This window comes from Budorcas taxicolor, chromosome 7, assembly GCF_023091745.1.
Source record: "Budorcas taxicolor isolate Tak-1 chromosome 7, Takin1.1, whole genome shotgun sequence".
Taxonomy (NCBI): domain Eukaryota; kingdom Metazoa; phylum Chordata; class Mammalia; order Artiodactyla; family Bovidae; genus Budorcas; species Budorcas taxicolor.
The window spans coordinates 2,585,867-2,612,607 of NC_068916.1; the positions used below are offsets into that span (position 1 = coordinate 2,585,867).

A 26,741-nucleotide genomic window follows, 5' to 3' on the forward strand; every position below is an offset into this window, starting at 1 on the left:
CAGTACCCTATAATGAAAAGGACACCTTTTTTGGGTGTTATAATTAGGATTATCTATAGAGAAATCACTACCTCCCATTTGCAGATTGAGATCAATGAAGGAAGAAATCTTGACTAAATCTCTGAAACTCTAATATTTTAGAAGAATCAGGTATTACAGCTGATCTTCATTACTCCTGGATTCTGTATTTGCAAATTTGCCTATTCCCTGGGCTTTCCTGATAGCTCAGCTGGTAAAGAATCTGCCTGCAATGGAGAGGACCCTGATTCGATTCCTGGGTCAGAAAGATCTGCTGGAGAAGGGATAGGCTACCCACTCCAGTATTCTCGGGCTTCTCTGGTGGCTCAGCTCGTAAAGAATCCACCTGCAATGTGGGAGACCTGGGTTCAAACCCTGGGCTGGGAAGATCCCCTGGAGAAAGGAAAGGCTACCCACACCATGGGGTTGCAAAGAGATGGACACAACTGAGCAACTTTCACTTCACCTCAAATTTATTTCTAATTGCCAAATCAATTCTTACAACTTCATAGTCATTCACAAATAAGCACAGAGTAGTAAAAACTGGAGTTGCCCAAGGTTCCAGCTGAGGTCCAACAGGCAATACTCTTTCTTGTCGCTGATCTCACAATGTGAACAAGTTATCTTTTTCACTATTTGCTGCCAGTTTTTGCATTTTTTTGCTTTATGAGTGATAACAGCCCGTAAGTGTAGTGCTAAACACAAGGCTGTATGATATGCCTTAGATAAGCTTCCTTCAGGCACAAGTTACAGTGTTGCTGGTCATGAGTTTAATGTTAATGAGTGACAACATACATTAAATAAGTTGTCTTTAAATAGAAACACACATCAAACAGCTTATGTATCATCAGCTGACAGAAATACTACCACCAGAGGTTGCTAGGAACCTAACGATTCCATCTGAGAGTAACAGTTCAGTATTTGCTAATTCAGGTAGTTATACAAAACATGACTACAGTGAATAATGAGAATCAACTATAATTGGAAACGGTGGTAATTTGAATTTTTCTCCAGTCAAAACTCCTGTTGAAGTTCAAGACTAGGATTTCAGGCTTCTAGCAAGGGAAACTGCAAGCTTACTAAAGGAAGATTCAGTTTTAAGATTTGCAAATTGGATTAAAAGGAAGGAAAGAGACCAGATTAAAATACACAAAGGGTGCTAAGGAAAACACTTGGCAGATTAAATACAGTAATAATGCTTAGTTTAAAAATAGCAGGATTGGCGAGGGAGAAAATGAACTTAATGCACCAAGCATTTGAGTTAACAAAAATTTCAGTTCATAAAGGAAAACGCAATCACGAAGGTATATATACACATCGCTGAACTCTTGTGTGAAGGAATTCATGTCCTAATAGCAACAGAAAGATGCAGCTTGTTCAAATTAAACAGATATGATTTAAGCAAAAGATTATAGCTCAAGGTAAATAGCCCAGAACTTGAGAATGGGAAGACAAAAACTAAGTATTAGGAAAAACACAAAAATTGAGAGAAAGATGACAATGTTAGTTGAAAATAAAATGACCACCACAGTGTGATGTAGAAAAGAATGATGCATTCAAGTCAGGGGACTTACGTTTTAGTCTGTGCTCTAACACTAAGAGCTACAGTCCATGGTGTTGCAAAGAGGCGGACACAACAGAGTGACTGAACTGAACTAACACTAAGTAGCTCTACCACATGGTAACACAGCATCATTTTTAAAAAAACCAAAGTTCTATCACCTAGCATGACTACCATTGTATCACATTAATATGTTAATATAAAAAGCAATGAAAATGGACTGAAAGCATCTTTAAATTTGATTTAACAAAAGAAAAAATGAAAAAATAATGGAAATACAGACCTTCAAACTTTGTTTTCTTTTGCTACAAAAGATTTTCTAAAATCCCTCTATAGTTAAGCTAAGTTCTACAAAACATTAAAGCTTAGATTCTTTACAGTTTTAACTGCATGCTTCACTTTTACACTTGACTCCTATAGTGAAAGAGTAAGAAATCATTGTTTTATTCTTCTTCCCATCCAATCATTACGTTATATCTGTCAAAATTATAAATGCATATACCCTTTGACTTATAGATTTATTAGCAGAAATACAAAATCACCTACAAGTATATTTACTACAGCACTGTTTGTCAGACATCAGTACTGTAACACTGAAATTACAGTACACGTGACAGAATATTATGGAGTTTAAAACATACAGGAGAGTTATCTATATACGTGTTAAGAAATCTCTCTAAAACACGTTACATTAAAAGAAAGCACAGTGCAGGTTCGTATATAATGTACTACACCTTTTGAGTTAAAAATAAGGGATGGAACAAGAACTTACTTTGTATATACACAGAGGGACTCTAAAAGGATGCAAAAGAAATTAATAAAGCTATATTTGAATGGTCACGTGCCTGTGATTTCTAGGAGTTTAACAGGGGGATGAGAGACTTCCATCGTACTTTATATTCTCCATGTCTCCTCTTCCTGAGATGCTGTTAACTCCACTCTCTCCTAATATCATTAACTCTAAAGTCAGCTATTTTAAGGATGCTTTCTGTGATTCCTGGTTAAGACAATCTTAAAAATGACGAACAGTTCAAGCTTTCTCCCTTGTATTTATCAAGGTTTGATTAAGTACTTTCTTGAAGGAATTTCTTCCTACAGTCTGCTGGATTACTGAAATCTTCTGTCCCATCAAAGTTTCAATAAATGAATGAGTGACATATAAGTGATTCTAGTGATGGCCTCAGAGCCACCATTCCGTATCTGCTGTATCTACTTGGGTCTCCCTCCTCTCCTGTTTACCCATTCCCACTATGAACTTCCATACAGCAGACACCAGGGTTGTCCAGAGGGTGGGCAGGCACAAGCTGATAACATAATGAAAGCTACCTGACTCTGAAGTTACCACATTATCAAAGATGCAAAAATAATATAAAAAAAAAAATTTTTTTTAATCAGAAGTATTTGATTCAGAATTTGGGAGACATGGTCTATCACTTTCCAGTGGAAAACAGTTAAGTCTGAATAGAGATTAACTTCAAGATAAACTCAAGCTTTCAAAATGCTGGAAAATGTCACAAAGTAGTTAAGACTGATATGTAACCTATAGCCAGGTCACCTAGTTCTAAGATCATTTAATGACTACCAAGGAGTGCAGATTTAAGGCTCTACTTCCTGGAAGATTCCTGGGAGCAGTTCTGGTCAGTATATTGTCCTTGCCCTACACTGCTACCTCAAGAGCCTGGAATAAGCAGTTATTCTGGGCTACAGATGTACCTAAATACAGGTAACCAGTGTTACCCCACACAATGAAAAAACAGTAAGACCACCACCAAATGAGAAACAGGAAAGAAGTTTGGTATCTGCAGATTCTTTAAGCAGAATTTTCAAATTAGTACACATTTGTATTTGTTTCCACTTATTTAATAAAGGTATGGTCTTTTCTGGGATTCCCTGGTGGCTCAGATGGTATTCACCCGCAATGAGAGAGACCTGGGTTTGATCCCTGTGTTGGGAAGATCCCCTGAAGAAGGAAATTTCAACCCACTCCAGTACTCTTGCCTAGAAAATTCCATGGATGGAGGAGCCTGGTGGGGTTACAGTCTATGGGGTCCCAAAGAGTCGGACACAACTGAGCGACTTCACTTTTCACCTTACGGTCTTTTCTATCAAAGGAGAAGGTATAAAAAATAAAGAAGTGATTCACTCTTAGAATAGCTGAACAGAAAGGTATATAGCCGGCTTGTGAATAAGATTCCTAAATGGTGGCTCGGTATCAAGCCTTTCCTCTTTTCAAGTCCTGATTCTCTTTCCTCATAAGAACATTTTGTCAGGCTAAGTTTGCGGGCTTTATCCTGGACATGTGCAAAGAACTAAAAGCGTGGGAAAAATAGTTATCAATTGTCCACTAAAAAACTTAGGCAATGTCTGGGAAAGACTGTAGAACTCTGTGGTCCTCAGTCTATGAGGAGTCAGGGGAGGGAATCTGCATCTTAGGAATAGACCAAGCGGACTTCCCATTTGGTGTGCTTGCTCCCAGGCCTGAGTCTGCAGCACACCCTTCTGCAGAAGTAAAGACCACCTTGCGGAGCCATTTTCGATTGTCTGTTTTATTCCTGCAACACCGTTTGAGAGCATTTCCAACACTCTAATGAGAGTCATTTGTTGCTGACCAATAATCCCACTGGGCAAAAGAAAAACTAAGTAAAAAAAGAGGAAAACCACCACAAATATGAGTTCAAAAGAAATGGAGGACTACAGAGGCAGCAAGACATGAGAGACAAAGAACCTGGAGAAAAGGGAAGCAAATACAGAAGTAATGAGGGAGACACATCCCACCACATTACTTCTAGAAGAATACACTGAATCACAAGCAGCAGAAGCAAGCAGATGAAATGAAAGTTGGGGCCAGCAGGGTGAAGTGTTGAGCACAACGTTAAGTCCTCTTACACAGCTGGGAATGCAAAACAGGAATTGAACCACTGAGGAACTTGATTCTGTTAACCATCAAGATTCCAGCTGGCATCTATAAGTGGAATACGGGCGACTCGGCAGTAAGTCAACTCTTAAAACCACTGCCAACACCAAGTTTAAATGAGATGAATGAATCCCTGATTACATTAAGGTCACTCCTTACAGAACTGTCTGACAAACAAAAAAGAAAATTCACTCCTAAGAAAGAGAATACCATCCAGACCATCAAATTATTCTACCATTTAACATATAATTCCTATTATTTAATAAAAATTATCAGACCAAACAAACGAAAAACAGAAGAAAAAGAGAAACAACAAAACAGAACGCCCAGGAGATTTAGATACTGGAGTTACCAAACACAATCTTAAAGAGAAAAAAAACTGACAGACTTGATTTTCAGCAAGATAGAGTAACATGAACTGGATTTACCCTCCCACCTAAAGCAACTAAAAAACCGGACTAATACATGAAATATTGTGTTTAAGGCACTGGACAGACAATAGGCAACACAGGACAGTGATCACTGATGAGACGGAAAACAAGGTGAGCCCTTAAGTCTGCTCCACTTTACCGCTACAGTTTCCAAGGTAGTAAAGGAGTAGTACATTGCCAAATGGAGCCTGGCAATATTATGTGAATTGAAGAGACGATGCTGGGAGTCCAAAGATGCCAAGGTGGCTACAGGTGACAGGGCAAAGCACCAAAGAGGAGACTACACAGACTGAAAGCTCTGGAGGTCTAAAGCGGACACTTTCACCCACCCACAGTATCACAACTGGAAGGGCTCACTGCAATTCAGTAATGAGTTGGGGACACTTACTCCATAGTGCCCACTCTAAGTCTGAAAGCAGTGTTTACTGGGAAATGAAAAGCAGAGAGTTATTTTATTGGCGGGAATGTTAAGGACTCCAATCCTGGGAGGCAGCATCTCTGTAGCCCAAGAAAACTGCTCCAAGGAAGCTGAAGGGGGAGTCAGTTTGCAACAAAGTTTACAACAAATAGGCTCCCCTGGTGGCTCAGAGGTTAAAGCGTCTGCCTCCAATGCGGGAGACCCAGGTCACGAAGATCCCCTGGAGAAGGAAACGGCACCCCACTCCAGTACTCTTGCCTGGAGAGTCCCATGGACGGAGGGGCCTGGTAGGCTATAGTCCACGGGGTCACAAAGAGTCGGGCACGACTGAGCGTCGACTTCACTTCAATCACTTCACTTCAGTCTCTGCAACAAAGAGAGCAGGCAGTCTGAACATCAAAGATTACTGCAAGGTAAGGAAACTCAGATACTGAGTTAAGGAATTTGGTATTCCTCTCTGTAAGGGAAGATGCAAGCTTCTGGGCTCACTGAATTCATTCCTGTCATATGTACCTCAGCTATCTGCGGCCAAATCCAGTTTCCTGATTGCTTACATCCTTAATGCCTTGTTCACCTTCACCTTGAGGAGTGGGGATGGCTGCTGCCTCCATTCCCCTGAGCGCCTCAGCAATCACCACACGGGGCAGGGAAAAGGTGGCAACTTGTCCTGGATTGCCCTGTGTTCTGTTTTGAGAGCCCTCACTCACATCTGGAGGCCTGAAATTGCAGATTGCTGTGACATTTCTTGTTTATTGATATGGCAGAAGATAATTTCATTTCACAGTAGCCTGGGTCCCAGAATTTCTCCAAACTGACCAGCCAAGGCCTCACACTGAGAAAAAAGAAAAAAAAGCTCAAAAAAATGGAAATAAAATAAAGTAGGACAGGTATAAAAGAAATAAAGGGGGAAAAAGTCCAGATAAAAATGAAAGAAGGGAACAGAACCAGCAAGTTTCAGAAAATAAAATATGTTACCACAATTGTGAACGCTCTGCAAACAAAAAACACAGGAGAAGAAGCTCTAAAGTTAGAAAAACTATTCTGAATCACACCTAAAAGTTCATAAAAATTAAATTTAAATAAAAATGAACAGAAGTTATAAGGTCAAATCTTATAAAAGTTGTCATATAGTTCTAAAAATTATATAAGAAAAACATATATAAAGAACAGGAAAACATATATATAAGGAGCAGGAAAAACTCCCTATAGACAACAAAAATATACCAAACACAACCCAAAAACTATCACCTACAATTTCAAAATGAGCTGTAAGGTATTAAGAAATGATAAAAGAACATAAATAAGACTTCTAAATGCAAGTAAGTTACTCTGTGGATACGACAAACTAATCCTAAAGTTTATACAGAGGAGAAAAAGATACACAATAGCCAACATAAAACTGAAGAATAAAATTTGGATGCTACCCGACTTCAATACTATGAAGTTACAGTAATCAAGACTGTGGTATTGGCAAAAGATTGAACAAGAACCCAGAAACAGACCCACATAAATACAGTCAACTGATCTCTGACAAAGGAGCATGGGCAATACTATAGAGAAAAGTAATCTCAATGAAAGATGCTGGAACATCCAGGACTTAAAAAAAAAATCTAACCTCACACTCTTCATAAAAACTGACTCAAAATGGATCATAGAACTAAACATAAAACACAAAACCATAAAACTCCTGGAAAGCAACACAGGAGAAAACCTACATGATTTTGAGTTTGCAATGACTACATATTTATGTGGGTCTATTGGTATTTATGGGGGTCTATTTATGGGGGTCTATTTCTGGTCTCTGTTTCACTCTTCTCCAATGACTACATATAATACCAAAAGCACAATCTGTGAAAGAAATAATAAACTGGACTTCATTAAAATAACTTCTGCTCAATGGAAGACTGTTAGGAGAATGAAAAGACAAGCCAGACTGGGAGAAAACACTTGCAAAGGTATAGCTGATAAGGGACTGTTATTTATACAAAGAACTCTTAAAACTCAACAGGAAAACAACTCAATTAAAAAATGGGCAAAGTCTCTTCAATAAGAAGTGCTGGGAAAACTGGACAGCTACGGGTAAAAGAATGAAACAAGAACACTTCCTAACACCATACAGAAAAATAAACTCAAAATGGATTAAAGACCTAGATGTAAAGCCAGAAACTATGAATCTCTTAGAGGAAAACACAGGCAATACATTCTCTGACATACATCACAGCAAGATCCTCTTTGATCCACCTTCTAGAGTAATGGAAATAAAAACAAAAATAAACAAATGGGAATTAATTAAACTTAAAAGTTTCTGCAAAGGAAACAATAAAATTAAAAGATCAGGATGGGAGAAAATAATTGCAAAAGTAACAACTGACTAATCATCAATCTCCAGAATATGTACAAGGCTCATACAGCTCAACATCTGGAAAACCAACAGCCCAATCAAAAAATGGGCTGAAGACCTAAACAGACGTTTCTGCGAAGAAGACATACAGACACATGAAAAGATGCTCAACATCACTTATTATTAGTAAAATGCAAATCAAAGAATGGCCATCATCAAAAAATCTACAAAGAATAAATGCTCAAGAGGGAGTGGAGAAAAGGAAACCCTCTTGCACTGTTGGTGGGAATATAAACTTATACAGCCACTATGGAGAACGGTACGGAGATTCCTTTAAAAAACCAGGAGTAAAACACACCATATGATCCAACAATCCCTCTACAGGCACATACTCAGAAAACCATAAATGAAAGAGAGGCACGTATCCCAGTGTTTGCTGCAGCACTATTATATACAGCTAGGCCATGGAAGAGAAACTAAATACCCTCTTGTGAAGGTGAAAGAGGACAGTGAAAAAGCTGGCTTAAAACTCAACATTCAAAAAACTAAGATCATGGCATCCAGTCCCATCACTTCATAGAAAATAGACAGGAAGAAAAACAGACACAATGACAGACTATTTTCTTGGGTTCCAAAATCACTGCAGCCATGAAATTAAAAACGCTTGGCCCTTGGAAGGAAAACTCTGGCATACCTAGACAGCATATTAAAAAAGGAGAGACATTACTCTGTTGACAAGGTCTGGATCATCAAAGCCATGGTTTTTCCAGCAGTCACATAATGATACTAGAGTTGGACTGTAACCAAGAAGGGTTAATTTTGAATTTACACTGGAACAGCTTCTGTGACTTTAACCCGTTTTGTTATTAAGCATACATAATGGTGCGCCTCAGGAAGATAACCTGACCCAGCCCACATGTGAAGGACTGTGACAACTGAAATCATTTGTGTGGCAAACGGCTCAGCATGAGGCATGGGCACGAGGCACCCTTCATTTTCTGCTTACAGGCTTGCCGCAGAAATTCACAATTCGAGAGGCCGGAATCACAGATAAATGTGGCATCTTTGTTGATATGACAGGCAATATTCCATTTCATACTACCCATGAAATGACTGTGAAAAAGTGAAACTAATATATCCCCCTACCTGAGTATTGCCATTCTAAGAGATATTTGCAGGAATGAAATGATCTTTTTACTTTGTTTCCTCCCTTCCCCTCATCCCTGATCCATAAAAGAATCTGATATCCAGGCCCCAACATGATAGTTTTTTTGAGGCAGTAGGCAGCCATCTTCCTGGTCCCAATACCTCATCTGATTTTCACTGACTTGCTATGAGCAGATTGAGCTTGGACTCAGTATCAGGACCAAAAAGAAGGCTGAGCGCCAAAGAACTCAGGCTTTCTAACTGCGGTGTTGGAGAAGACTCTTGAGAGTCCCTTGGACGGCAAGATCAAACCACTCACTCCTAAAGGAAATCAACCCTGAATATTCATTAGAAGGACCCATGCAAACCTTAAGTTAAAGCTCCCAAACTGGAGACCTGATGCAAACAGCAGACTCATTGGAAAAGACTCTGATCCTGGGAAAGACTGAGGGCAGGAGGAGAAGGGGGAGACAGAGGATGAAATGGTTGGATGGCATCACTGACTCAATCAACATGAGTTTGAGCAAACTCCAGGAGACAGTGAAGGACAGGGAAGCCTGGCATGGTGCAGTCCCTGGGATCACAAAGAGTCAGACATAACTTAGTGACTGAAAAACAACAAGAACATAGAAGCCACCTAGATGTTCATCAACAGACGAATGGATAAAGAAGTTGTTGTGGTATATAGACACAATGACATTTTCAGTTCAGTTCAGTCACTCAGCCGAGTCTGACTCTTTGCGACCCCATGAATTGCAGCACGCCAGGCCTCCCTGTCCATCACCCACTCCTGGAGCTTATTCAAGCTCATGTCCATCGAGTCGGTGATGCCATCCAGCCATTTCATCCTCTGTCGTCCCCTTCTCCTCCTGCCTTCAATCGTTCCCAGCACGAGGGTATTTTCCAATTAGACAGTTTTTCCCTGGAGAAAGAAATGGTAACCCACTCCAGCACTCTTGCCTAGAAAATCCCATGGACGGAGGAGCCTAGTGCAGGCTACTGTCCATGGGGTCGCAAAGTGTTGGACACGACTGAGCGATTTCACTTCACTACTTCACATCAGATGGCCAAAGTACTGGAGGTTCAGCTTTAGCATCAGTCCTTCGAATGAATATTCAGGACTGATTTCCTTTTGGATGGACTGGCTGGACCTGCTTGTGGTCCAAGGGACTCTCAAGAGTCTTCTCCAATACCACAGTTCAAAAGTATCAATTCTTCAGCGCTCAGAATTATGGTCCAGTTCCCCATCTGTACATGACTACTGAAAAAACCATAGTTTCGACTATACGAACCTTTGTCAGCAAAGTAATCTCTCTGCTTTTTAATATGCTGTTTAGGTTAGTGATAGCTTTCCTTCCAAGGAGCAAGCATGTTTTAATCTCATGACTGCACTCACCAGCTCCACTGATTTTGGAGCCCCCCAAAATAAAGTCTGTCACTGTTTCCACTGTTTCCCATCTATTTGCCATGAAGTGATGAGACCAGATGCCAAGATCTTTGTTTCTGAATGTTGAGTTTTAAGCCAGTTTTTTCACTCTCCTCTTTCACTTTCATTAAGAGGCTCTTTAGTTCCTCTTCACTTTCTGCCATAAGGGCGGTGTCATCTACATATCTGAGGTTACTGATATTTCTCCCAGCAATCTTGATTCCAGCTTGAGCTTCATTCAGCCCAGCATTTTGCACAATGTACTCTGCATATAAGTTAAATAAACAGGATGACAATATACAGCCTTGACATATTCCTTTCCCAATTTGGAACCAGTCCACTTGTTTCATGTATGGTTCTAACTGTTGCTTCCTGACCTGCGTACAGATATCTCAGGAGGCAAGTAAGGTGGTCTGGTATTTCCATCTTTTGAAGAATTTTCCACAGTTTGTTGTGATCCACACAGTCAAAGGCTTTAGTGTAGTCAATGAAGCAGTTTTGCTGGAATTCTCTGATTTTTCTATCATCCAATGGATGTTGGCAATTTGATCTCTGGTTCCTGTCTTTTGTAATTCCAGCTTACATATCTGGAAGTTCTCAGTTTACCTACTGTTAAAGCCTGGCTTGGAGAATTTTTAGCATTACTTTGCTAGCATGTGAAGAGTGCAATTATGCGGTAGTTTGAACATTCTCTGGCATTGCCTTTCTTTGGGACTAGAATGAAACTTGACCTTTCCCAGTCCTGTGGCTACTTCCAAATTTTCCAAATTTGCTGGCATGTTGAGTGTAGCACTTTCAGAGCATCATCCTTTAGGATTTGAAATATCTCTGCTGAAATTTCATCACCTCCACTAGCTTTATTCATACTGATGCTTCCTGCTTCGTAAAGCCCATTTGACTTTGTACTCCAGGATGTCTGGCTCTAGGTGAGTGACCACACCATCATGGTTATCCGTGTCATTCAGATCTTTTCTGTACAGTTCTTCTGTGTATCCTTGCCACCTCTTCTTAATATCTTCCACTTCTGTTAGGTCCATACCGTTTCTGTCCTTTACTGAGCTCATCTTCGCATGAAATATTCCCTTGCCATCTCTAATTTTCTTGTAGCGATCTCGAGTCTTTCCCATTCTATTGCTTTCCTCTACTTCTTTGCACTGATCACTGAGGAAGGCTTTCTTATCTCTCCTTGCTATTCTTCGGAACTCTGCATTCAGATGGATATATCTTTCCTTTTCTCCTTTGCCTTTCGCTTCTCTTCTCTTCTCAGCTATTTGTAAGCCCTCCTCAGAGAACCATTTTGCCTGTTTGCAGTTCTTTCTCTTGAGGATGGTCTTAATCACTACCTCCTGTACAATGTTACAAACCACCATCTGTATTTCTTCAGGCCCTCTTGAATTTATTTGTCACTTCCACTGTATAATCAAAAATGACTTGATTTAGGTCATACCTGAATGGTCTTATGGTTTTCCCTACTTTCTTCAACTTAAGTCTGAATTTGGCAATAAGGAGTTCATGATCTGAGCCACAGTCAGCTCCAGGTCTTATTTTTGCTGACTGTATAGAGGTTCTCCATCTTCAACTGCAAAATATATAAGCAATCTGATTTTGGTATGGACCATCTGGTGATGTCCACGCATAGAGTTGTTTCTTGTATTGTTGCAAGAGGGTATCTGCTATGAACAGTCTGTTCGTTTGGCAAAACTGTGAGCCCTTGCCTGCCTCATTTTGTACTCAAAGGCCAAATTCGCCAGTTACTCCAGGTATCTCTTGACTTCCTACTTTTGTATTCTAGTCCCCTGTGATGAAAAGGACATCTTTTTTTTTTTTTGGTGTTAGTTCTAGGAGGTCTTGTAGTTCTTCATAGATCCATTCAACTCCAGCTTCTTCAGCATTAGTGGTTGGGGCATAGACTTAGATTACTGTGATATTGAATAGTTTGCCTTGTAAATGAACAGGATCATTCTGTCATTTTTGAGACTGCACCCAAAAACTGCATTTCAGACTCTTTTGCTGACAATGAAGGCTACTCCATTTCTTCTAAGGGATCCTTGCCTACAGTAGTAATGTAATGGTCATCTAAATTAAATGACATTTTACTCAGCCACAGCAAAGAACACATTTGAATCAGTCCTAATGACTGAATCTAGTACTTATTATATAGAGTGAAGACAGAAAGAGTACTGTACATTAACGTGTATATATCTGGAATCTAATAAAGATGGCACTGATGAACCTATTTGCAGGGCAGCAAAGGACTGCAGACAGAGAAAAGACTTACGAACTCAGTGGAGGAAGGAGAGGGCGGGAAGAATTGAGAGTATAGTATGAAAACACATATATTACCATAATGTAAAACAGACAGCCAATGGAAATTTGCTGTATGATGCAGGGGCAGGATGGGGTGGGAGGAGGGAGGGAGGTTCAAGAGGAGGATGTATGTATACCTATGGCTGATTCATGCTGATGTATGGCAGAGACCAACACAATATTGTAGAGCAATTATCCTCCAGTTAAAAATAATTTTTTTTAAAAAAATCTAAAAAAAAAGGGGGGGGGGGACCTGAACAGACACCTTGCCAATGAAGATATGTCCATAGTAAATACGTATGTGAAAAGATGCTCTTAATCATTTATCATCAGGGAAATGAAAATTAAAATAACAATGAGATACCACTATACATACCGATTATAATGGACAAAACCCAGAACAATATCAAATGCTGGAGAGGATGTAGAGCAATAGGAACTCTCATTCATTGCTAGTGGAAATGCCAAATAATACAGCCATTTTGGAAGAGTCTGGCATTTTTTTAAAAAAATTAAACATTCTCACCATCATGCGCCTTGCCATTTACCCAGGAGTTAAAAACCTACATCATACACACAGAAACCTGACATCTGCAGCAGCTTTACTCATAACTGCCAAAACTTGGAGATAATCATGGTGTCCTTCAGTAGGAGAATGAATAAACTGTGATATATCTAGACAATGGAGTATCACTTAGCACTAAAAATATATGAAGTATCAAGCCATGAAAACACATGGAGGAACTTAAATGCATATTACTACGTCAAAGAACCCAATCTAAGAATCTACACACTGTTTGATCCCAAGGACAGAAAAGGCAAAACAATGGCAAGAGTAAAAAGATCAGGGGTTCAGGGAGAATGAAGTAGGAATGAACAGGGAAAGCACAGTGGACTTTTGGGGCAGTTAAATTACTTTGTATGATATGACAGTGGTGGATGGATACATGTCATTATATATTTGTCTAAACCCCAAAAAACACCCTCTTCCAACACCACAAGAGAAGACTGGACATCACCAGATGGTCAACACAGAAATCAGATTGATTATATTCTTTGCAGCCAAAGATGGAGAAGCTCTATACAGTCAGCAAAAACAAGACCAGGAGCTGACTGTGGCTCAGATCATGAACTCCTTATTGCCAAATTCAGACTTAAATTGAAGAAAGTAGGGAAAACCACTAGACCATTCAGGTATGACCTAAATCAAATCCCTTATGATTATACAGTGGAAGTGAGAAATAGATTTAAGGGCCTAGATCTGATAGATACAGTACCTGATGAATTATGGAATGAGGTTTGTGATACTGTACAGAAGACAGGGATCAAAACCATCCCCATGGCAAAGAAATGCAAAAAAGCAAAATGGCTGTCTGGGGAGGCCTTACAAATAGCTGTGAAAAGAAGAGAAGCGAAAAGCAAAGGAGAAAAGGAAAGATAAAAGCATCTGAATGCAGAGTTCCAAAGAATAGCAAGAAGAGATAAGAAAGCCTTCTTTAGCGATCAATGCAAAGAAATAGAGGAAAACAACAGAATGGGAAAGACTAGAGATCTCTTCAAGAAAATTAGAGATACCAAGGGAACATTTCATGCAAAGATGGGCTTGATAAAGGACAGAAATGGTATGGACCTAACAGAAGCAGAAGATATTAAGAAGAGGTGGCAAGAATACACAGAAGAACTGTACAAAAAAGATCTTCACGACCCGGATAATCACGATGGTGTGATCACTCATCTTGAGCCAAACATCCTGGAATGTGAAGTCAAGTGGGCCTTAGAAAGCATCACTATGAACAAAGCTAGTGGAGGTGATGGAATTCCAGTTGAGCCATTTCAAATCCTGAAAGATGATGTTGTCAAAGTGCTGCATTCAATATGCCAGCAAATTTGGAAAACTCAGCAGTGGCCACAGGACTGGAAAAGGTCAGTTTTCACTCCAATCCCAAAGAAAGGCAATGCCAAAGAATGCTCAAACGACCGCACAATTGCACTCATCTCACAAGCTAGTGAAGTAATGCTCAAAATTCTCCAAGCCAGGCTTCAGCAATACATGAACTGCGAACTTCCTCATGTTCAAGCTGGTTTTAGAAAAGGCAGAGGAACCAGAGATCAAATTGCCAACATCTGCTGGATCATGGAAAAAGCAAGAGAGTTCCAGAAAAACATCTATTTCTGCTTTATTGACTATGCCAAAGCCTTTGACTGTGTGGATCACAACAAACTGTGGAAAATTCTGAAAGAGATGGGAATACCAGACCACCTGACCTGCCTCTTGAGAATCTGTATGCAGGTCAGGAAGCAAGTTAGAACTGGACATGGAACAACAGACTGGTTCCAAATAGGAAAAGGAGTATGTCAAGGCTGTATATTGTCACCCTGCTTATTTAACTTCTATGCAGAGTACACCATGAGAAACGCTGGACTGGAAGAAGCATAAGCTGGAATCAAGATTGCTGGGAGAAATAACAATAACCTCAGATATGCAGATGATACCACCCTTATGGCAGAAAGTGAAGAGGAGCTAAAAAGCCTCTTGATGAAAGTGAAAGAGGAGAGTGAAAAAACTGGCTTAAAGCTCAACATTCAGAAAACAAAGATCATGGCATCTGATCCCATCACTTCATGGGAAATAGATGGGGAAACAGTGGAAACAGTGTCAGACTTTATTTTTTGGGGCTCCAAAATCACTGCAGATGGTGACTGCAGCCATGAAATTAAAAGACACTTACTCCTTGGAAGGAAAGTTATGACAACCTAGATAGCATATTCAAAAGCAGAGACATTACTTTGCTGACTAAGGTCCGTCTAGTCAAGGCTATGGTTTTTCCAGTGGTCATGTATGGACGTGAGAGTTGGACTGTGAAGAAGGCTGATCACCGAAGCATTGATGCTTTTGAACTGTGGTGTTGGAGAAGACTTTAGAGTCCCTTCGACTGCAAGGAGATCCAACCAGTCCATTCTGAAGGAGATCAGCCCTGGGATTTCTTTGGAAGGGATGATGCTAAAACTGAAACTCCAGTACTCTGGCCACCTCATGCGAAGAGTTGACTCATTGGGAAAGACTCTGATGCTGGGAGGGATTGGGGGCAGGAGGAGAAGGGGACGACCCAGGATGAGATGGCTGGATGGCATCACGGACTCGATGGACGTGAGTCTGAGTGAACTCCGGGAGTTGGTGATGGACAGGGAGGCCTGGCGTGCTGCAATTCATGGGGTTGCAAAGATTCGGCCACGACTGAGCGACTGAACTTAAACCCCAGAAATGTACAAAAGCAAGAGTGAACTCTAATGTAAACTACGAACTTTGGGTGCGAAAGCAGATTCATGGATGTAACAAATGCACCACTCTGGTGGGGGATGTTGACAGTGGAAGGATCATACATTGTACTTTACATCAAAGGTGCTATGAACCCAATACAGTTTAGTCAAAAAGAAAAAATTAAAACTCAGTAGTTAGCAGGGGCTGAAAGTGGCGGGAGAGTCTACCTAAAATGGAGCAGGGTGAAGTTTTCTGCAGTGATGGAATCACTCCATATTGTAATTGTGATGGTGCTTAAACGAGTGTCTGACGGTACATGTACAGGAATGGTACGACAGTAAGGGAGTGAACTTACTGTACTGTGTCTTTAAAAATGGTTCTGAGACAAATATGTAAATATTCAAATTCAGAGAATAAATCTCTCTGAAAGAAAAAGTGAAGAAAGGAATCAGAACAAACACTAAAGCTATTTAAGCTATTTTAATTTCAAGGAAACTTCCCTGAAATTAAAAGAGAAAAAACTCAAACTACACATTGAAAGAGCATATTATACGTAAGAATATCAAAGTAGAACAACCAACACCAAAATATATTCAAGTAAAAATTATTAACTTTAAGGGTAAAAAATTCTTTGGGCATCTAAGCAAAAAAGAGAAAATAATAATAAACTATAAAGAAAGCTGAGCCCCGAAGAATTGATGCGTTTGAACTGTGAGGTTGGAGAAGACTCTCAAAGAGTCCCTTGGACTGCAAGATCAAACCAGTCAATCCTAAAGGAAATCAGTCCTGAATATTCATTAGAAGGACTGATGCTGAGGCTGAAGCTCCAATACTCAGGCCACCTGATATGAAGAACCAACTCATTAGAAAGGACCCTGTTGCTGGGAAAGATTGAAAGCAGAAGGCGAAGGGGACGAAGGAGGACGAGATGGTTGGATGGCATCACCAACTCAATGGGTGTGAGTCTGAGCAAGCTCCAGGAGTTGGTGATGGACGGAGAAGCCTGCCATGCTGCAGTCCATGGGGTCACAAAGAGTAGGACATGACTGGGAAACTGAACTGAACTGAATAATGAAAAGAAATCTGACTGCCATCAAGCCTACGGCAAAACAGGACAATTTTAAGCAACAAAATAAAGAGAAATAATGACAACTCATGGCATATATTTGAAACCCAAATATACTAGTTAGTAACATACTCTATTTTTTTAATTACTTTTGGCTCTGTAGGGTCTCAGCTGTGGCATGCAGGATTGTTCACTGTGGCATGGGAGCTTCTCCAGTTGGGGCACATCGGCTCAGTAGTTGTGGCGCAAGGCTTTAGTCGCCCTGCAGCATGTGAGATCTTAGTTCCTGGACCAAGGATCAAACCTGAATTCCCTGAATTGGAAGTCAGATTCTTAAACTACTGGATACTTTAAAAATGAAACTTTAAAAATCTGATTGGTCACCTTCAAAGGACAACAGGTTATCCCGAAAATTCGCAAATGAAAGAAAGAAGCGTTCTTTTCTACCTCTCCCATACAAATTTATACCTTGAGCAATCAATTAGTAAATGAGGGAGTAAATCAACTGTGTGCACCATAGGTCACTCAGTCATGTCCGACCCTTTGCAAGCCTGTGGACTGCAGCTCGCCAGGCTCCTCTGTACATGGGATTCTCCAGGCAAGAATACTGGAATGGGTCACCATGCCCTCCTCCAGGGGATCTTCCTAACCCAGGATCAAGCCTCTCTTGTGTCTCCTGCATTGGCAGGAAGGTTCTTTACCACTAGCACCACCTGGGAAGCCCAAGATAAAATAAAATTTTAAGATGAGGGAAAGTATCTCTTATACAGCTCATCTAATTTAAAAAAAAAAGTTATCACTATTTTGCAACCTTCAAAGAATTAATGGCTCTAGGCACTGAACATCAGTAGAAAAGAAGGCTTGTGTATCTTATGTGCCTCCTAAAGAAAAAGAATAATACCACACACATAACGCAGTCTTCAGTCCTGTCAAGGGTCTTAAATCCAACTCTTGATCAAGTCTCTGCATCCTACTTGCTAATATGGATGAAAAACATTTTGAACTGCATGCAGGAGAATACATACTGCAGGGTAACAAGAAGTTCAACAGATAAACTGTAAAGAAAAGGATGGACGGGGAACATGTAAATTAAGACATATCAAACAAAAAGGAGAGCACTAAACTCTTAACACTTGTGTTTAGTCATCAGTTGTGTCCAACTCTGTGCAACCCCACCAGACTCCTCATCCATGGGGATTCTCCAGGTAACAATACTGGAGACGTATTGCCATACCGCCATGCCCTCCTCCAGGAAATCTTTCCAACACAGGGATCAAACCTAGGTCTCCCGCATTGCAGGCAGACTCTTTACCATCTGAGCTACCAGACAAGCCTTATGTAACCTGATGTTAAACTGTAAGGAAACAAAAGAAGTCATTACTATAAAAGTTAGGGTAACAGTTACTTTTGGGGAGTGGGGAAGGGATTGTGTTTGGCTGTGGTGTGGAAGGGGTTCTGGGAAAAGTGAAAAACTTCTAATTCCTTTTTTTTAAACTGTAAAATAATATTTTATTTAATCTATTATTTCACTAATGTCAAGTTATTAACAAAGGGTTTTACATCTCTTTTTTGTAAGTCTCTGAAATCAGGCATATGTTTTATACTTAGAGTACATCTCAGTTTGGACTAAGGACACTCCTTTTCTTTTTCAGATTTATTTATTTAGTTTTTGGTTGTGCTAGATCTTCCTTGCTGCACATGGGCTTTCTCTAGCTGCTGCAAGCAGAGGCTTTTCATTGCGGTGGCTTCTCCTGTTGCAGAGCATGCTTTCTAGAGCACAGGCCCACTAGCTGTGGTGTACGGGCTTAGGTGTTCCAAGGCATGTGAGACCTTCCCAAACCAAGGATGGAAACCATGGCCCTTGCACTGGCAGGAGGATTCTTTACCACTGAGCCACCGAGGGAAGCCCTGGACTAATCTAAGTACATTTCAACTGCTCAGCAGCCACATGCGTTTCATGCCTATTGGACTGATCAGAAAACTTCTAATTCTTTACCTGGGTATGACTAGGTTTCTGGCCTTAAAATAATTCACTAATATGCTTCTGGGGTTTTCTTTATCTGTGTTTAATTTTACCATTAAAAAAATGGCCTTCTTTAAAAAAGTAAATGACTAATAGTCATTTGGATAATCTGGCTACCTCCAAATGGCACAAGGATCTAACCACCCATCTCCCTAGAAGCAGAAAAATATATGAGATTATTTCAGGTCCAGAATTCAATAACCTCAGATCCCTAGAATTTTGTATCACAGGATCTTAAGGAATGCTAGAGTATATACATGATAACTCTAGCCTTGAAATAACCCTAATCTTAGCATGAAATGAATTCAGTCTTGAAAATTTCTACACACTGCAGTTTATGTTCATGTATTAACATGATAAAGTGACCTTCCTGATAGCGGTTTTGTTAATTACAAGGTCTTGTTCCACCACACCTATTCAATCAACAGCTTATCCTCCACAACACTTGGTAAAGATAAAACTGTTAAGAATGCTATTTTAAAGGAAAAATCTCTCATTTTCATTCCTATCTTCTACACAGATTTCTTCCCAAAGTTCAGAGTAAGCAGAGAACAATGACTCAAAATTGCAAATAAGTTCCCAACATGAAGTACAGTGAGCAGACAGAGAAAAGTCCCCTTCACCTCAGAGATATAACCTCACTGACCTAAGTGAACACTTTCTAGATTATCCAAATTTCCTAGAAGCTAACGACTTGTAATTCAAAAACTGCTAATACAGACTGAAAAAAGAAAAATACAGTTAAATACCAATCCTACAGAAATTAAAAGGGGAAGTTAATTGCCTATGCTAGGACAGGCAAAAGAAGAGAGAAATTTCACTGTCCCACCACTCTACACCAGCACTCCAGAAATTGGAAGAGGGAAAACAGGAGAGACCCATGTAGGTACCAACCTCTACCATGGGTGCAGAAGAGGGTGTTTAGGTTTACTCAGTAATTAATCAGAACTTTTGAGCTGACAAGGGAGAGACGCTACTATCACTGCTTCCTTTTGCTTTCTGTATAGCACTTTTCTACTTAGACTTGACAGTTATATTTTGTCTATTAGTTACTTACACTGGCATAGTCCCTTCCTCTCACTCCGTAATATGCCAAAAGCTTCAGAATGAAACAGACCTTTTTTTCCCCCCATCTATATATCTTACATATGCCTAGTACAGCACCTGGAAAAATGTTTTACACATAGCATATACTCAGGATGTTTGTTGCATTAAACTTCTAAAAATATCAAGGACAGCCAGGTGAAAGAAAAGAAAATTTGGTCAATATTATTTCAGAAAGCAAGAGTCAAGAAAAACTAGAAGGAAAGCATCAGGAGGCATGTTAGGACAACATGAACACAAAATATCTTTAGCCCTGGTTGCCGTAAGACACAATCACGTCCCTTGGTCATATTTTTGAAGACTTGCATTAAAGGTAGAAGGGAATCCTGAGAGCTGCTTGAAACTCTTTCAAGATTTTGTGTTTCTGAACAAGGCTGTCCCCAGAGACTGAGACTGAAACACAAATTCAGAAAATAAGAAGAAACAAATCTATCCCAGAATCTACAGCAGAACAGACATTCCTCACCTCACTGGAAACCTGTAAACAGGATAACACAAAAATCCCTACCCTACGTCATCAGAAAATTAAGGAACAGAACAAACCTTTGTATACTAGTCACTACATATGCTATTTTCATTTCATCTTTGATATTATCATCTTCATTTTATAAAAGGACACTGACAGTGAGAAAATAAGCAATGAATGGATTCTGAACTTTGACTCAAACCATGTTCCTTCTACTGAACATTTCAGTTTCTAAGACAAATCAGCATTGGTAACATACAGCATTGCTTCCCTTGTGTATTGGCATTACTAGATCTTAACTTCCAAACCATAAATTTAGCCGTGTATGTCTTACCACTTATTTCAAGCTCCACCCAATGAGATTTCTTTCCATTTGCTGCTTCCTCGGAGGACATAATTGTGTACATCCTCCGAGGGTCAGGGGGCTCGTATTTTTCTTTGGGCATGCCTGTTGAATCAAGAAAAGAAACCAATCAATATTTGAAAGAGTCAAATAGCTGAAAATAACATATTTTTTAAAAGTAGACATCCATATTATGATCTCTAAACACAATTTCCCACCAAAACAAACTAGGAACTCCTTAGAGAAATTGAAGATTTCAAGAATGGGACTGGAAAAATATAATCAAGCCTGGACACTAAGAAAGATGCTCTAGCTGTGTGAAGGGCATAGGAGTTAGCTTGAAGAGGTCCCACTGGCCAAGATAAGACAATCTGAACAACAAAAGGAAGACTACGATCAATTTTAAACTGTATGAATCCAAAACTCTGATTAAAAAAAAAACCTGTCACCTGAAGTTAGAAAATAAAGGGAAAGAATCAAGCATTTATCCAACATTCCTGGCAGAAACTAGTTGAGGAAATGTTCTTAACAGAATTCTAGCTAGTAAATGCAGAAAGTTACATAATTAGAAAAACCACTATTTCACAACCTCTAATGAAAAAAATGGATGACCATTAATGGCTAATAAAGGAAATCAGGTGAAAAATACCCAATGGAAAAAATTTAAATAGATCAGGCTATAAGAACTCATCCCAAGGATCAATCTCAGTATTAGGACAACTAGACTTATATGTCAAAACTATGTATACTCTTGCCCCTTCATCCAAAAAAAGTTATAAGACTGAACTTGAATCAAATAAGCCTCTCTAGATCTGGAAAACCAGTTTACACCAAGTAAGGGAGACAGAGGAATATGGTAAAAGTAACATAAGACACAATAATGTGAATATACTTAATACTACTGAACTGCACACTTAAAATGATTATTAAGACAGTATATTTTGCTATGTATATTTTACTATGAGTAAAAATTTTTTTCTTAACTCTAAAATAATGCCACAAGAATACAGCCAGCCAGATGCAGACAACAGAAAGTTCTACATGACAGAAGGCCCAATTTCCTCAACAAATGAATGACAGGAAAAAGAAACTGATATTAAACGACTTATGAGGCACAGCAATCAGAAGCAATGTATAAACCTCATCTGGGTCTAATGTGACCAAATTAAGTGTAAAAAACATTTCTGAGAATCAGACAAATTGGAAGAATTATATCTAAGCTGATACTGGGACTACTGTTCATTTTGCTTGTGGTTATTTTAAAATTCATATTAAAAAGCAGAGACATTACTTAGCCAACAAGGATCCGTCTAATCAAAGCTACGGTCTTTCCAGTAGTCACGTATGGATGTGAGAGTTGGACCATAAAGAAAGCTGAGCACCAGAGAACTGATGCTTTTGAACTGTGGTGTTGGAGAAGACTCTTGAGAGTCCCTTGGACTGCAAGGAGATCAAACCAATCAATCCTAAAGGAAATCAATCCTGAATATTCAGGACTGATGCTGAAGCTGAAGCTCTAATACTTTGGTCACCTGATGCGAAGAACTGACTCATTGGAAAAGACTCTGATGCTGGATTGAAGGCAGGAGGAGAAGGGGATGACAGAGGATGAGATGGTTGGATGGCATCACCGACTCGATGGACAAGAGTTTGAGCAAGCTCCAGGAGATGGTGATAGACCGGAAAGCCTGGCGTGCTCCAGTTCATGGGGGTAGCAAAGAGTCGGACACAACCGAGCAACTGAATTGAACACCTACTCTGGATATCTACACAGCTCAACAAAGCTGAAGAAAAATCCACTGTCATATGAAGTTAAAGTGAACCAGTCAGCAATTACTTACCTCAAATGGAGTTACTGCTGAATGGGTTTGAGGTTTTAGTTTTACAAAAAGAAAGGAGTTACAAAGAAGGATGACAGTGAGGGCTGCACAACATCATCAATGTATCTAAAGCACTGAAAGCTACACTTAAAATGGTTAACATGGTAAACTTTATGTCATGCATATTTTACACAGTAAAAAATTGGAAACGAGCTAATTTTTCGCTACTTTCATTATGTTATGCTGCTTCTGTACTGATGAGAACTAGAGCTATTTTTCAAACACAAAAATGGTTTTGACCATGTAGTCAAAACACAGGAAGAGGTAAGTAATCCCTTTTTGAAGAAGGTAAGTAAACAGTGAGACTAATCACCTGCACAAGAAACAGAGTATCTGTTTTTTGTTTTGTTAAATATTGTTAATAAAACTGTTCTCCGACATGTTGATTTCTCCAGAATAGAAATACAATGACTGAAATTTTTAGACGAATACAAAACATACCTAACAAAGAGCTATACTGTCAAGAACTGTTCTTGTTCCATCTAGAGGACAAGCTGGCAAAGCAAGTGCCCACTGTGAATCGTATGAATATACCAGTAATAACAAAACATTGTGTAAGGCGACCAGAGCTCAATGACAACATCCCTTAAGAGTCCTTCAGTTCAGTTCAGTTCAGTCGCTCAGTCATGTTCGACTCTTTGCGACCCCATGAATTGCAGCACGCCAGGCCTCCCTATTCACCAACTCCTGGAATTCACTCAGACTAACGTCCATTGAGTCAGTGATGCCATCCAGCCATCTCATCCTCTGTCGTCCCCTTCTCCTCCTGCCCCCAATCCCTCCCAGCATCAGAGTCTTTTCCAATGAGTCAACTCTTTGCATGAGGTGGCTAAAGTACTGGGTCACTCAAATGCCACTGTTTTGACTAGAGTTTACTTACAAAGCAACCATCTGACCGTCACTGGCTTTTCCAAATAGAATTTAATGATAAGCTGCTCTTTTCAGCTAAGGCTAGTATTTTAGTCCTATGAGCTATTTTTTTAAACTAATATACTTTAATTGGAGGATAATTATTTTACAATATTGTGATGGTTTTTGCCATACGTCGATATGAGTCAGCCATGGGTGCACGTGTCCCCCCATCTTGAACCACTCCCTCTCCCTCCCAACCCATCCGCCTGGGTTGTCCCACAGCACTGGCTTTGAGTGCCCTGCTTCATGCACTGAACTTGCACTGGTCATCTATTTCACATATGGTAATATACATGTTTCAGTACTATTCTCTCAATTCATCCCACCCTCCCCTTCTCCCATAGTCTAAAAGTCTGTTCTTTACATCTGTCTCTTTTGCTACCTTGCATATAGGATCATCATTACCGCCTTTTTAAATCCCATATGTATGTGTTGATATACAGTATTGGTGTTTCTCTTTCTGACTTACTCCACTTCATATAATAGGCTCCAATTTCATCCACCTCATTAAAACTGACTCAAATGTGTCCCTTTTTATAGCTGAGCAATATTCCATTGTGTATACGTACCACATCTTCCTTATTCATTCATCTGTCAATGGACATCAAGGTTGCTTCCATGTCCCAGCTATTGTAAACGGCACTGCAATGAACACTTGGGTACATGTGTCTCTTTTAATTCTGGTTTCCTCAGTGTGTATGCCCAGCAGTGAGACTGTTGGTTCATATGACAGTTCTATTCTCAGGTTTTTAAGGAATCTCCATATTGTTCTCCACAGTGGCTATACCAGTTTGCATTCCCACCAACAGTGTAAGAGGGTTCCCTTTGAGTTATTAATCATTTGATGTCTTAGTGAAAGCTCAGAAGTCTAATTTACCAATCTCAGGCGAGCTTCGTTAGTGTGAATCAATGTCCATAGTTCAATCATGCTTCAGAGAATAAATAAAAGTATTAACGAACTGAAATCTGAAATCCAGGTCCTAGACCTGGGGTCATTCCATCAAGAGTCATGATTTGTGCCTAGGCAGCCAGCCACTCCCTTTCGGAGTTTTCAAGACATGTGATGGGCTGTCTTAAAATTTAAGAGACAGCACATCACTTTCAACTTGAAAAAGGCACAATCTTTATTTTCCAAATCCCTGAGAGTGCGAAAAGAACATGACAGAATAAAAGAAATGGTAATAAATAAATAAATAAATAAAAATAAAAGAAATGGTAGCAAACTGGACAATCAAGCCCTTTTGAGAGGTAAATCTGCCCACTAAGCATCTCCACCCATTTTTATTGGAGTCCAGCAGAACACAGTATTGGAAACTAGGTAGTAAAAAGGACATAAGAACACAAACAATTCAGGATTTTTCCCCAGACTTTGAACTCAACAAGCAGATCTTGCTCTCTAAAAAATACAGCATGTCCCTGCAGATTACTATCTGAAAAGAGTAAAAGGTTTCCAAAATTGACTGGAAAACTGGTAAAGAAAATTACAAGACTTTTAAAAATAGCTAGGCCAGAGTCAGCATGTGTACAACCCCAGACTAGTCCATCTTCAGCCTCCCCAATCCAATGCCAAACATCATTGCTGACCCTGGCAGCATAAAATCTGTTCCTGAGCTAGACCTCAGAGAAATGGTTTTTCATTATCTTAGAATAATTATTTAACTTAAAGAAATGCAGGACATTATTTACCAATCAGAAAGATATGCTTACATTATTAAAGACTTTATGAAATGGCTTAAACATACACAGGAGAAAGGGTAACAGAGAAGTGAGGGAGGAGGAGAGAGGAAGGGGTCAGGTGGGGGACCCTAACTGCAAGGCAGCCACAGTTTGAGGTAGCTTTTAAACTAAGAAATTTAGTACTAAAGGAAAAGATTTAAGTGTCTATCCTTTCAATGGGTACTCTATTTCAGTCATCAAATGGCCCAGGTGAAAAAAAGTCCTATTTTACAAAAGAAAGACAACTAACAAATGAAGTATGGAAGAATAAAAACATCATTTCATAATTCCCAGTGAGTCTTTCTAAAACAGAGACTTATAAACTGAGTTAAAACTTGGGATGAATCACTGGCACTGGCATAATGCTAAGGTAACACCACCACCCAGGTTGTTTTTTGATTATAAGGTAGAAAATGTTCAAGAGAGGAATAAACTAGTACCTCTTCATCAATCGTCTCAACACTAGTAAGGGGCAGAACCAGATACTGTGGGTCTTTTGATCTGAGAAAATATGAAATGCACACCAATAATGTTTACCTTTTTCAGAACTGGAGGAACTGGCTGTGCTGTGCTTAGTCACGTCCGACTCTTTGCGACCCTATGGACTGTACCCCGCCAGGCACCTCTGTCCATGGGGATTTCCAGGCAAGAATACTGGAATGGGTTGTCATTTCCTCTTCCAAGGGATCTTCCCAACCCAGGGATCGAACCCAGGTCTCCTGCAATGCAGGCGGATTCTTTACCGTTTCAGTCCCCAGGGAAGCCCAAGAACGCTGGAGTGGATAGCCTATCCCTCGTCCAGGGGAACTTCTGACGCAGGAATCAAACTGGCGTCTCCTGCACTGCAGGCGGATTCTTTACCAGCAGAGGTACCCGGGAAGCCCAGAGCAACTGGCTAGATGACACCAAAGCAGCAGCTGCAATGAAGGACTTTCTCCAGGATAACTGGTCTGCTACCTTCAACAAGCTGGGGCCAGAACTGTTACAGATTTGAAGAGAATGAAGAGATGTATATAATGAGCTGTAATGAATGATCCACAAGTCTGCAACAAACAACATTCTGCAGACAGCTGGAGAAACATTTAATACCTAGTTCATATTTGGAAATATTAATAAATTATTATGAGATTTTATTGCACCAATGTGTAAAAACTTGTTAAAAGACACTCTGAAGGTAAATAATTTAATTGTAATGGCCAGATTTTTCCCCCAAGGGAAATAAGGTTGAGTCATAGCCAACATTTTTATTTTTTCATTAGAGTACGATTGCTTTATAATGCATCAGTTTCTGCTGTACAGCAACATGAATCAGATATAAGTATACATGTATCCCCTCCCTCTTGAGCCTCCATCCCAGGGCCCCCAGCCCCACTCCCTAGGCCATCACAGAGCTTCCTGGGTCTCACAGCA

The 26,741-nt window shown here is 39.8% G+C and overlaps 1 protein-coding gene across 1 annotated transcript in view; it reads right to left on the reverse strand.

Moving 5' to 3' along the window:
- The window catches only part of CNOT6 (CCR4-NOT transcription complex subunit 6), a 63,019-nt gene extending 42,084 nt beyond the window's left edge, over positions 1–20,935 (reverse strand). The window contains exon 1 of the mRNA XM_052643694.1: positions 20,815–20,935. Coding sequence (XP_052499654.1) covers positions 20,815–20,926 — 112 coding nt within the window. The 5' untranslated portion in view covers positions 20,927–20,935. The remainder of the gene's footprint in view (positions 1–20,814) is intronic.
- Positions 20,936–26,741: the final 5,806 nt, after the last annotated feature.